The following is a 13,440-nucleotide window of genomic DNA, read 5'->3' as shown; positions in this document are numbered from 1 at the left end:
AAATGATTGATTTAAAAAAATGCCCAGACACAAGAAGAAAATGAGTTAAAGAAAGTGAAAAAATGGAAAGTAAGAGGAAGGCATTCAGAAAGTGGAAACAGTGTTTCCCTTATTTAAGACACATGCACACAGGATGGTCCTCAGAGAACCTAGAGGGGAAGGTTCAGGACTACACAGCCCAGAGGACCAGCAGCAGCTGCAGCATCCACAATGGCTAGGCCCTGTGCTTTCCTGATGGCCCTGGTGGTGATGAGCTACTGGTCAACCTGCTCTCTGGGATGTGACCTGCCTCAGGCACATAACCTCAGGAACAAGAGAGCCTTGACACTCCTGGCACAGATGAGGAGACTCTCCCCTCTCTCCTGCCTGAAGGACAGAAAGGACTTTGGATTCCCTCTGGAGAAGGTGGATGCCCAAGCAGGTCCAGAAGACTCACGCCATCCCTGTCCTGCATGAGCTGACCCAGCAGCTCCTGACCCTCTTCAGCTTCAGTGGCTCATCTGTGCTTGGGAGGCAAGCCTCCTAGGACACGCTCTGCACTGGCCTCCACCAGCAGCTCAGGGACCTTCAGCCTGTCTGATGCAGCAGGTGGAGGTGCAGGAACCTCCCCTGAGGCAGGAAGACTCTCTGGGGGCTGTGAGGAAATACTTCCAGAGGATCACTGTCTACCTGAGAGAGAAGACACACAGCCCCTGTGCCTGGGAGGTGGTGAGAGCAGAAGTCAGGAGAGCCCTGTCTTCCTCAGCCAACTGGATGGCAACACTGAGAGAGGAGGAGGACTGAGTCCTGAGACAAAGTGCAGAGGACTCTGCTGGACTAGGCCACTGCACCTCATTGCTTATATACTGTCATTTCAAAAATCTCATTTATTCTGGCATCATTTGGTTCAACTTACCTGGATGTTTACTATAATATTTGCAATGCTCTATTGATCTGTAAAGGCACTTGTTCTCCACCCATTAAGACAGTTATTTATTTTGTAATTATTTATGTAATGTAATTTGGCTGAATTTTGTGCTTTTTATGTGTAAGTTATTATTAAAGATATATTATTTGTTCATTCTTTACTTGTTTTCATAAGTCTCAATATTTAAGCAGGTACTATGGAATAAAATATGATATACATAATCAGGCTGCAAAGTATTGTTGATGCACGTGACCTTGCACTCATCACAGTGTTCAGACAAGTGTATAAACTCATATCTTGCTTCCCATTCATTGATGATGAAGTCCTACTTGTTTGCATTTCTCCTGTGTATCATATTTTTCTTCATGTCCAGCCAGCATGCTGTGCAGCGGTAATCTACAACAGCTTGCACCTGTCAAACTGTCCAAAGGTGCTGGTATTGGCATGAGGCATTCTAAGAACACATACTTATCACAAAGGAGATATACTTGCCCCAGCAGGACAAAGGGCAGGAGAAAAAAAGACTAGAGAGAAGGGGAAGAGAACTAGGGCTAATTGGAAAGGATGTTTGACCCAGGCGAGGACAAAGGACAGCCTCCAGATAGAGAGGAGGCACATGTGGACCACAGGTAAATGGCAGTTTATAAAGGGAAGAAGGGAACCCCCCATGTGAGGATTAGGTTTTCAATATTTTAATATATTTTATTAATTTATTCATATTACATCTCAATGGTTATCCCATCCCTTGTATCTTCCCATTTCTCCCTCCCTCCGATTTTTCCTTTACTCCCCTCCCCTAAGACTGTGACTGAGGAGGACCTCTTCCCCCTGTATATGCTCATAGGGTATCAAGTCTCTTCTTGGTAGCCTGCTATCCTTCCTCTGAGTGCCACCAGGCCTCTTCATCCATGGGACGTGGTCAAATATGAGGCACCAGAGTACATGTGAAAGTCAGACCCCACTCTCCACTCAACTGTGAAGAGCATCCTATCCATTGGCTAGAATCTGGGTAGGGGCCAAGGGGCATGTCCCATGAAAGTATTCACTCACCATGAAAGTGAGTCAGAGGGGAGGACATCCTATTGGGTCTCTAGGTGAGAGAAACATGGGAGAATGGAGAAATAGAAGGATCCAGAGGGTTCTAAGAACCTATGAGAACATTAAGATGGGTAGATCTGGGCCCAGGTGTCCTGCACAAACTATGGCACCAGCTGAGGTTTTCAATTTTGATTGGACAGGTTAATTAGGGAAGCCACAAGGGGCGGAGGTTGATTTCTGGTCTTCCATACCTTGATAGCAGGACCTTAGCAGTCAACTTCAGGGGAACAAGTGACCAAATAAGGCAACAGACCTTGGTGGCTATCTTTATAAATGAAATCTAACCACTTTTAGAAAGGCAGAAAGATGGAGGAGAAGAGCAAGGCCTTCCAGAGCCACATTTGCCATGTTCAGTCTGGCTGGAGTCCCTTCACTGTGGCTTAGTGCTCTTTGACCACTATTTCACGGACTTTGCCAGCCTCTGACTTTCCCATAGTGTTTTTGGTATTATCATTTGGGGATTCTAGACACTGATACCTAATCATGTGTGTCACATCTGATGATAACATTCTTTCACACAAACTACTAGAGAGAAAGGCTTCTAGGTTGTATGAAACTTACAACAAGAGGACATGGCTTCCAGTAGAGCTGATGTCTATTTGTTCTTGAGTTCTTTATATATTTGGTAAATAAGCCCTCTCTAAGATGAGAAGTTGGTGAAAAAAATCTTTTGCCATTTCTGTAGGCTGCTGTTTTGTCCTATTGACAGTGTCCTTTGCCTTATAGAAGGTGTTCAGTATCATGAGGTCCCATTTATTAATTGTTGATACTAGTGCCTGAAATGGTGGTATTCGGTTCTGGAAGTTGTCTCCTGTGCCAGTGCATTCAAAGCTATTCCATAAATTTTCTTCTATCAAGTTCAGTGTATCTGGTTTTGTGTTGAGTTCTTTGATACACTTAAGTTTAAGTTTTGTGCAGGGTGACACATATATATTTGCATGTTTCTACATGCAGGCATCCAGTTAGACCAACACCATTTGTTGAAGATGCTTTCCTTTTTTCATTGTATGTTTTTGGCTTCTAGGTCAAAAATCAGGTGCCTGTAGGTGTGTGGTTTTATTTCTGGGTTTTGGACTCAATCTCATTGATCAACCAGTCTTTTTCACGCAGTTTTCATTACTGTTGCTCTGTATAGGATTGTTTTAGCCATTCTGTTTTTTTCCATTTGAAGTTAAGTATTGTTTGTAAAGGTTTGTAAAGAATTGTGTTAGTGTTTTTATAAGAATTGCATTGTATCTATAGATTGCTTTTTGATAACATGGTCATTTTTACTATGTTAATTCTATTGACCCACAAGTATGGGAGATCTTTCCATCTTCTGATATCTTCTTCAATTTCTTTTTTTCAGAAACTTGAAGTTCTTGTCCTACAGGTCTTTCATTTGCTTTGTTAGAGTTATACCATGATACTTCATATTATTTGTGGCTATTGTGAAAGGTGTTGTTTCTCTAGTTTCTTTCTCAGCATGTGTGTCATTTGTATACAGGAAAGCTACTGATTTTTTTTTTCTTACTTAATCGTGTATCCAGCCACTTTGCTGAGGTGTTTATCAGATGTAAGAGTTCTCTGGTAGAAATTTGGAGATCACTTATGTACTATGTAGTATCATATCATCTGTGAATAGGTATAGTTTTACTTCTTCCTTGATCTCCTTTAGTGGTCTTATTGCTCTTGCTAGAAATTCAAGTACTATATTGAAGAGATATGGAGAGAGTGGGCAGTCTTGTCTTGTCCCTGATTTTAGTGGAATTGCTTTGGGTATCTCTGATGTTGGCTGTTGGCTGTATATTGCCCTTATTATGCATAAGTATGTGATTCCTATCCCTGATCTCTTCAAGACTCTTATCATGAATAGGTGTTGGATTTTGTCAAAGGCTTTTTCTGCATCTAATAAAAAATGTGATTTTCTTCCTTTCAGTTTGTTTATATGCTGGATTACGTTGGTAGAATTTTTGTATGTTGAACTATCTCTGCATCCCTGGATAAAGCCTGGGATCATGGCAGGTGATGTATTTGATGTATTTTTTTTTTCTATTCAGTTTGCATGTATTTTATTGAGTACTTTCGCATCAAAGCCCCTGCACTGTCCTCATTCACTGCACACTAAACAGCTCTTCTCACTGTACAACTGCATTCTATCACATTCTGATTTCTGCCTGTAATTCTTTTAGGGGAAAGTAAAACCACCTATTGAAACAAAACATTGAAATTGAAGGAGAGATAAATCTGTTTGCGTTCCGATCCCAAGTATGGAATCAGAATGGTCTTGTGAGAGAACAGGTGAGGTTAATCCCCTAGAAGACCAACCATCTTGCGTGGGAGCTTGATTGTTGCCAGCTGAAAAGATCATGTGAACAGACTCTGGGAGGAGATATATAAATGAGCCCAAAATTGGAGCCAGGGGCTTTTTGGAGACTTTGGATAGTTTTGGCTGTTCATCGCTCTGTAGAGAACTGCTTGAGGGAAGGCTTCGTGGCTCCGGCTCATGCTGAGGTTCCAGGTTCTGGTTACTCCAGGTTCCAGCAGAAGAAATCCTGCTGATCACACCAGGAGAATCGCTCCTTGCAACTGATATCCTTACGGTTTTGTTGTTGTGTTCCTTAATCCTCATTTCCTATTGTTTTGGTCAGTCGGGTTATAAGTGACGTACGCTTGGTTAATACGTTGTAATAAAATATATTGCTTAAGAAAATTGAGGCAACATGAAGCAGATCAAGTTGTATAAGAAACTCTCATGTGAGAGAATGTCCTCTTATTTTTGGGACTCAGAGAATGGTTTTCTAATGACTTCATGCTGACTGTGTTAAAAGAAAGAAAGAAGAGAACAAGGAAAGAAGTAGAGAGGAAGAAAGAAGAGGAAAAGAAAATAAGGAGAAAGGGACATAGGAAAGAAAGAAAGAGAAAAGAATAAGAAAAGAAGGTGAGATGAAGGAAAAGAAAAAGAAAGAAAGAAAGGAAGAAAAGAAAAGGAAGCAGGATCTTCAATGCTGATGAGCATTTCGTGAAGAAGAGCCACCTACAGGCCACGGCCTGCAAAGAACAAACAGAGCCCAATTCTGGCAACTTCTGTATGGAATTCTTTTTCATGGCAGTTTCCTGTCATGTCTTTTGAACTATGGTCAGCTAAACATGCACAAAAGGTCAGTGTGTGTCCTTTCCCTCAAGCCTTCTAGTAACAAAGTTTTCTGCAGCAGGAGTCTGTGCGTAGTCCCTTGAGAAGTTATTCACAACCACATTTATATCTTTTTGGTCATTAATTTTTTAAAAATATTTTTATTAATTTATTCATATTACATCTCAATTGTTATCCCATTCCTTGTATCCTCCCATTCCTCCCTCCCTCCCATTTTTCCCTTATTTCCCTCCCTTATGTCTGTGACTGAGGGGGACCTCCTCCCCCTGTATATGCGCATAGGTTATCAAGTCTCTTCTTGGTAGCCTGCTATCCTTCCTCTGAGTGCTGCCAGGCCTCCCCATCCAGGGGACATGATCAATTATGGGGCACCAGAGTTCATGTGAAAGTCAGTCATTAAGAAAACCCCTGGACTGCACCGTGAAACTGAACAACCCAACCCTGAGCTAGGAATGCTATAAAATAGCATCTGAGGCCACAGAAGAGATTTTCCACCTGCTCCTCTGCCTGCTAATAACAGCAACAAAGGGGCTTAATAAATGCACTGATTAATGACTGCCTTTTGTTCTGTGATTTCAAGACTTCAGATAACGTCTTCCACAATGGAACATACCACCTGTGATCACATGAAATCTGCCTTCAGTGTCCTGTGCAGAAAGTTCGATCATATGCCAATGAGCTCAAGGCTCATTCTCTTCTGTCAGATTCAGTCCTTTATCCTATGCAGTTGAGTTTTTTTAAAAACAGGATAACGAATATAAATCTATTTTCTCCTACACACACGTAACCATCAAGTAGAAGGAGCACGATTCGTTGAAGATGGTCTCTGATTTCCAGTGTGTTGTTTTCTATTCTTTGGTAAAACCAAAAGTGTCAGTAGGCGTGAGGATGCATGTCTGGTTCTTCAACTATTTTATGGATCAATCATCTGCTATTATTCCAATGCAATGCTGTTGTTATCACTATGGCTCTGTAATACATTGTGAGAGTGAGGATGTCAATGTCTGTACCACTCCTTTATTACTCAGCATTGCTACAGTGGTTGTACTTATTTTGTCAATAATAAATTAATTTAATATTTATTAACTAAAACATAGAATTGTTACATTGTGTGTTTGCATTTGCATGTGCACACATTAGGACGTATGTCAATCAATGTTTGGTTTTTATATCAAACACTCCCTACCTCGTTTCCTTCACATGTCCTCTCACTTAATCTAGGGCTCACCATTGCAACTAGACTGAATGACCATTGAGCTTGTGAGGGCTAGGCTTGGTTCTCAACTTGACTATATCTGGAAGAAACTGAAACCCCAAAATGTAGGGCCACACCTGTGAGGGAATTTTCCTTAATTTGGAGTGGGAAGATCCACTTCTAAGCAGGATCTTTAAGACGGGAAGACACAGCTGCCATCTGGATCTTTGAGGTGTGAAGACTCACCCTTGATCTGCTGGAAGCCTATGTAAGCACACGAGTGGAAGAAGCTTTGATGTGCCTGTGTGCTCTACCCACACTAGCAAGTCCACTCCTTCACTGGCACTAGAGCCTACGGCTATTTGATTCTGGCATATACTGAACACCACTAAGATATCAAGCCTCTTGGAATAAACTATTTCTAATTCGTGGACGTTCATACATGAGCAACTATTTTTGGATTAGCTGGACCTGAGCCTGTAAATTATCTAGTAATTCTCTCTACTCTCTTCTCTTCTCTCTCTCTCTCTCTCTCTCTCTCTCTCTCTCTCTCTCTCTCTCTCTCTCTCTCTCTCTCTCACACACACACACACACACACACAAACACACACAATGAGAGATTCTTTCTATAAATTCTATTACCATAGAGGACACTAACTAAGCTGCTTCAGATACATTGCATTTACTGCAAAGCATGTTTCTGAATGACAGTCTCCTCCGTGCCTCTATTATTTATTAAGTACAAAAATTTACAATGCTAGTATATGAAAAACTAATACCTATAGTGACTTTCAGAAAAGAGAGATGACAAACACTGATATTGATATGGAACTTGAGTAAAGAAGAGATTTACTGTTTACCAAAGAAAATGAAGTAAGAAAGGCAAAGAGTTTCTGTTTCTTTATATTATTGAGATGGAAGCAAAAAATCATATAATTAGTTATGCTTGACATTCAACGTTGTTGGATGACACAAAGGAAAGGAAGGAAAATAAGGATCTCTCAGGAGGCACTCTGGTGTGAATAATGGTAAATTGGGATTATAAGGCAATCTAGATTTTATTTGTGAGGTATTTGGAGTCATGGAAGTGGAAGAACCTGGCCAACTTCTGAGAGGGAAAGCAAAGTGCTGAAATTCTTTTTAAAAGATTTGAAAGCAAGAGTCGAAAGCACTGGTAGCTAAAAGATCATGTACAAAAATAACAATAAAACCAGAATATTATCCATACCATGAAGGAGAAAATCGTAAAGAGGTGCTACAAAGACAGACAGAAGTCTTAGAATTGAATACATCAATATATCAGGGAGAGCTTCAAGGCACACGTTAGGTGGCTTTGTCACATTTACTGAGTGAGTTAATGTGTGATTGTGTGTGTGTGTGTGTGTGTGTGTGTGTGTGTGAGAGAGAGAGAGAGAGAGAGAGAAAGAGAGAGAGAGAGAGAGAGGATGCAAAGGCTTTGCATGTTGTGAATTTTGTGGTTGGAGGTTACCTTACAGTTGCTGCATCCTTACAGTAACATGGGCTCCAGGAATCAAACTTAGCCCAGCAAGCTTGAACAGAAAGCCACTTTACACATAGCAGATTCATGATGGCAAAAATAATCATTGGATAAATAACTAATATAAAATGACAATTAAATTATCCTGTATATACATTTATACAATTTTAAAACTTCAAATATTGGAAAAATTTAAACTATAGCATGATTTTTTAAATATTTTACCTGAGGAAAAATTGCATCACAGAATACATTATGATTTCAAAGTTTATGTAACTAATTTAAATAAAGCAAAATAGGTGTGAAATGAATTTCACTAACATTAATAGAAAATTATGTCTTTATAATAAATGTGTAAATTTCAAACAAAGGCTGTATATTGTGATCTAGTTGTTGATGCCTGTTCTAATAGAAAAGGAAAACCTGTAGAACAGTTATTACAGGGGTGCAGTGAAAGAAGAAGCAATAGTGAAAACAAAATGGTTTTTAAAATGCCCAGACACAAGCAGAAAATGAGTTAAAGAAAGTGAAAATATTTTGGAAAGTAAGGGGAAGACATTCAGAAAGTGAAAACAGTGTTCCCCTTATTTAAGACACATGCACACAGGATGGTCCTCAGAGAACCTAGAGGGGAAGGTTCAGGACTACACAGCCCAGAGGACCAGCAGCAGCTGCAGCATCCACAATGGCTAGGCCCTGTGCTTTCCTGGTGGCCCTGGTGGTGATGAGCTACTGGTCAACCTGCTCTCTAGGATGCGACCTGCCTCAGACACAGAACCTCAGGAACAGGAGAGCCTTGACACTCCTGGCACAGATGAGGAGACTCTCCCCTCTCTCCTGCCTGAAGGACAGAAAGGACTTTGGATTCCCTCTGGAGAAGGTGGATGCCCAGCAGGTCCAGAAGACTCATGCCATCCCTGTCCTGCATGAGCTGACCCAGCAGCTCCTGACCCTCTTCAGCTCAGTGGCCTCATCTGCTGCTTGGGAGGCAAGCCTCCTAGACACGCTCTGCACTGGCCTCCACCAGCAGCTCAGGGACCTGCAAGCCTGTCTGATGCAGCAGGTGGAGGTGCAGGAACCTCCCCTGAGGCAGGAGGACTCTCTGGGGGCTGTGAGGAAATACTTCCAGAGGATCACTGTCTACCTGAGAGAGAAGACACACAGCCCCTGTGCCTGGGAGGTGGTGAGAGCAGAAGTCAGGAGAGCCCTGTCTTCCTCAGCCAACTGGATGGCAACACTGAGAGAGGAGGAGGACTGAGTCCTGAGACAAAGTGCAGAGGACTCTGCTGGACTAGGACACTGACCGTCACTGCTCAGTTTCTGCTATTACAAAAATTTCACTCTTTTTTGCACAAATTAAGACAGTCTGCATAAGTGCTTCAGCGGCAATAAGCAATAATATGTTTATCTGTAATAGTATGTGTTCTCTGCCCATTCAGATTTATTTATTTATTTATTCATTCATTCATTTATTTCCTCATGGAACTATTTGTTTAGTGTAACATATTTTCTATTTTAATTTGATACAAATTGATATTTCTTTAATTTAGCAAACACACATGTAAACAGTTACTTTTCTACGTTCTATAAATTATTGACCAAATATACCCCAGACTTACCTGACTCTGATGCCCTTACTCTGTTACCTGTTATTCTACCTTGAAGGTCTGTGCGTTTAACTGAAAACAAAGTCATTCACATGAAAAACTAAGATAAAAGAAGGAATCTTATAGGAGTTGTGAAACTTAAACCAAAAGAATCTGACTTCCAGGATGAGGTCTGAACTCATCCTTCTTAGCACACTCTCATGGAGTTACATATGAGAGGGAGGGCTGAGGCTGTGGTTTCTCTTGCAGCAATGGGTTAGTAAATTCGATAGCTACTGAATAAGTAAGTCCCATGTAATGGAGAAGAAACAGCATCCTGGGATCAGACTTTCCACACACATACAACCATGGACGAACCAGGCTGAGGGTTGTGGTGACTGTTACAGGTTGAAGAACATTGTAGACCTCAGTACCAAAGTGGGTGACAGAAAGGGGGTGTCTCCATTGGTCCTGACTTTGAGAGACCAGTGAAGCACAGCCACACGGCCTGCAGGAATTTGTTCCCGAGAGAGAAATCTCAGAGATCTCCCTCTGCCTGTTTGAGTCTCATATGGTAATAAAGAGCAAAAGCACCATCTGGATCTCCATCCTGAAGAGACTCTGTGCTATGAAGGCTCTGCCCAATCACTGCCCAGTTACATGAGCCAGGGAGCCATGAGCATCACTTTCCACTTAATGTAAGGAAAACGGCCAAGACCAAATGTTGTCCTTCAAAGAGCAATGCATATACATTAAATGAATTAAATAATGGTATGTATGTAAGTGAATGGGCACGTGTGTGTTTGTCTGTAAGCGCATCTCTCATTTTTTCTTTATCTTTCTGTGTCTCTGTCTCCTCTGTTTCTGTCTCTGTCTCTGTGTCTCTGTCTCTGTCTCTCTCTGTCTCTACCTCTCTACCTCTGTGTGTGTGCATGCGTGCATGTACTCATGTGTGAATGCATGTATGTGTGTGTCTGTGTAGTAACAATTTTGGTTTCTTTATAAACCTAGTTATGTTATGTGACTATAGGTTTGTTTTAATCTCAAGTGTAGGATACGAGACTGCTTCAGATTATCCACAGCAGCTAACTAGAACATGTCTCATGGACTGTCAGGGATGTGATTTTTTCCAGCTGCAATTAGTTCAGTTCTTGGAACTCTTGAGTGGGTATAAATGAGAGAGCCCCAAGAAGGGCTGTGGCAGTTGCTGCTCCCATCTGCTGCCCCCCGCCCCCGCTGCTGGTCTCTGCTGTTGGCTGCTGCTGCTGAGTTTGGTATTGCTGGATTATCAGACTTCTGATTTTACTAGTTTACTAGATTACTAGATATTCTGACAAAGAGAGAGAGAGAGAGAGAGAGAGAGAGAGAGAGAGAGAGAGAGAGAGAGAGAGAGAGAGAGGTTGGACTTGAGCCTAGTCAGCAGGAAGCAGTCTAAAGAGGTCTACAGTCTCTTTTCCCTCTAACTTTCTTGCCTACCTAGTATTGGGTGGTGGAAGGGGTTGGGGTAGAAAAGGGTGGTAGATATAAGAACACAAAAAAACAGCTGAAATATGCCTGTGTGTGTGTGTGTGTGTGTGTGTGTATGTATGTATGTGTGTGTGTTTACGCACACTCCATGTGCATGTTTGTATGCACAGATACAAAGCTGTGTTCTCAAATTGAAGGAGTAATGGACTTTCAGACAAAGACACAAGTTACAGGACTTTGTTCTCTGTATACTAGCTCTATGAACATGCCTCTTGGATTCCTACATTTCTTGAAACGGCCTAAGTATTTGAAATTTACACGTCATTGATGTCACCTATGTGGATCTACAGGAATGACAGAAAGGCAGACTTCTTGAATAAGGATTACAAACAAAAGTATTGGAGGCTGATTATATGAATTTAAATACTGGGGTTCTAAATATGAGTCAGATAATGTATACCAATGGAAAACAGATGAATAAAAATGACTATCCTGCCTGCTCATACTCAGAAGAGACTGGGAATGAATTCCATTCACAGGAGCCTCAAAAAAAACAAACAAACAAAAAGCTCACAGACCCTGGAATAAATCCCACCAGGCAAGTAAGATATCTCTAAAATTAATCCTTGGTGACATCACTAGTCCCTCCCAAGTGTATGGGTTTTTCTCTTTCTCCACCTATTCTCCTCCTGTACCTACTACTGTACTACTCAACTCCCCCTAATCTTTCCTTTCCTCCTTCATCCTAGTCCACCTAGTTGTGCATGGTACAGGACCACCTCCTGTTGCATGGGTAGCTTTCTCAAGGGCCCCATCCATGAGCATACTTAAATCTCTCTTTCCCAGCAGCCATTAGCTACCATGGTTCCACAGCCAGAGGTGGAGTTCCCTCCATTTCCCAAGTGGGATTTTGTCTGGCTTGGTCTTGTTCATTCAGTCTAGTCTTTACCTGTTCATCTGTGCAACTGCGCTGCTGTGTCCAGGAGCACGGCTTTGCTGTAGTCATCCACTGCCTTTGGCCCTCACAGATCTCTTACACCTTCTTCTGCAACAATGCTGGATGCAAGGAAATTAGCCTGTTGTTTTCTGCCCAGTGGCCAGCTGTGAGTCTCTGTGTTTATTGTCATGGAGTGCACGAGGGTTCTGTGGTAGGTGATGGCAGGTGCAGTGACCCTCCATTAGATGCTTGGCTGTAATTTGAAATCAGGTATTGGGACACTATGAATACAATGCTGCTTTTATTCTTGGCATCTTTATGGTTCCATGTATATTTCAAGGACAACACTTCAAGGAGAAACATTATTTGAACATTTTATTTGGATTGCCTTGAACTTGACTATCACTTGAAAATATAGTCACTTTTACAACATTGTTTTATTTAATGTCCATAGATCTTGTCTACTTTATCTTAGGGGCTAAGACATTGCTACTATTTTCTTGTTTGGGTGACAATCAGTTCCTTTCTTTAGCTTTCGTTTCCAGTGACATCACATTTTCTGGTTCAGTGCCGTAAACCAACACCAGGGCTTTCTTTCTAGGAAAGTAGAAGATAGAATAAAAGGGAAGTGGAGGTACAACTGCTTTCTATTATGTCTTGATTCCTAAATGGAGTTCCCTCTGAAATTGCATAACCACCATTTGAAACCAAAAAAAAAAGCAGTTAAAGGTTTAAGAGTAATTCTCATGTGAGAGGATCTCTTCCTAATTTTGGAACATAGAGAATGTTCTTCTTATGACCTAATACTGAGTGAGTCAAAGAAAAGAAGGAAGGAAAGGAAAGGAAGGAAGGAAGAAAGGAAGGAGGGATGGATGGAAGAAAGGAAGGGAGGAGAAAAAAGAGAAAGGAGGAGAAGAAGAAAGAAAAAGAGAAAGAGAAAGAGAAAGAGAAAGGAAAAGGAATCCTCAGTGCTGAGTAATATTTAGAGAAGAGGACCGCCACCTACTGGCCTTAATCTGAAATGAACACACATAATCCAACTGGCCACTTCTTTGTAAAATTGTTTCCTGGCAGTTTCCTCCACACTAAAACAGCTTTTCCTCAGAAGAAGCGAGCTCAGGTCTGATGACTCCATTCCCTACACTTCGCATGTCAGGAAGGGAAAATCCTCTTAGGTCCACACAAGTCATGTTTTCTGAAGCATAGTCAGTTAAACCTTCACATAAGGCCACTTTGTGTTCTTTCCTTCAAGCCTTCTATAAATGAAGTTCTCTTGAGAAGGAGGAGTCTGTGTGTAGTTCCCTTAGGAGCGATTCCCAACAAACCTCACATCCTTTTGGCCATTAAGGAAAACTTTTAGAATGCATTGTGAAACTGAGAAAACCAACCCTGAGATAGGAAAGCTGTGAAATGGCATCTGAGCCCACAGAGGAGATTCTCCCCCGCTGCTCTGCCTGCTGATACCAGCAACAATGAGCTTGGTGAGTGCACCGTGTCTCCAAGAGTTCAGACAACCTCTTCCACAATGGAGCATGCCACAAACGTTGCTCTAATCGGTGTAGAACAACCTAATTATGATTCCTATTGGAGCAAGATCTGTGTTTTTGAAGAGGCATAGC

At 41.5% G+C, this 13,440-nt stretch overlaps 1 protein-coding gene and 1 pseudogene across 1 annotated transcript; both read left to right on the top strand.

Moving 5' to 3' along the window:
- Positions 1 to 210: 210 nt before the first annotated feature.
- On the top strand, positions 211 to 783 carry LOC127207316 (interferon alpha-13-like; annotated as a pseudogene).
- A 7,733-nt stretch (positions 784 to 8,516) lies between these two features.
- LOC127207308 (interferon alpha-13-like) lies at positions 8,517 to 9,089 on the top strand. Its single transcript, XM_051166689.1, has one exon. The coding sequence runs from the start codon at positions 8,517 to 8,519 to the stop codon at positions 9,087 to 9,089; it is 573 nt and encodes a 190-aa protein (XP_051022646.1).
- Positions 9,090 to 13,440: the final 4,351 nt, after the last annotated feature.

The sequence above is a fragment of the Acomys russatus genome, chromosome 2 (assembly GCF_903995435.1).
Source record: "Acomys russatus chromosome 2, mAcoRus1.1, whole genome shotgun sequence".
NCBI lineage: Eukaryota > Metazoa > Chordata > Mammalia > Rodentia > Muridae > Acomys > Acomys russatus.
Note: the sequence above shows the minus strand (reverse complement) of the source record. Positions and strands in the feature narration are given on the sequence as shown.

Bases quoted from the DNA above. Each gene is read 5' to 3' on its own strand.
- LOC127207308 (XM_051166689.1), top strand. From the start codon at position 8,517: ATGGCTAGGCCCTGTGCTTTCCTGGTGGCCCTGGTGGTGATGAGCTAC.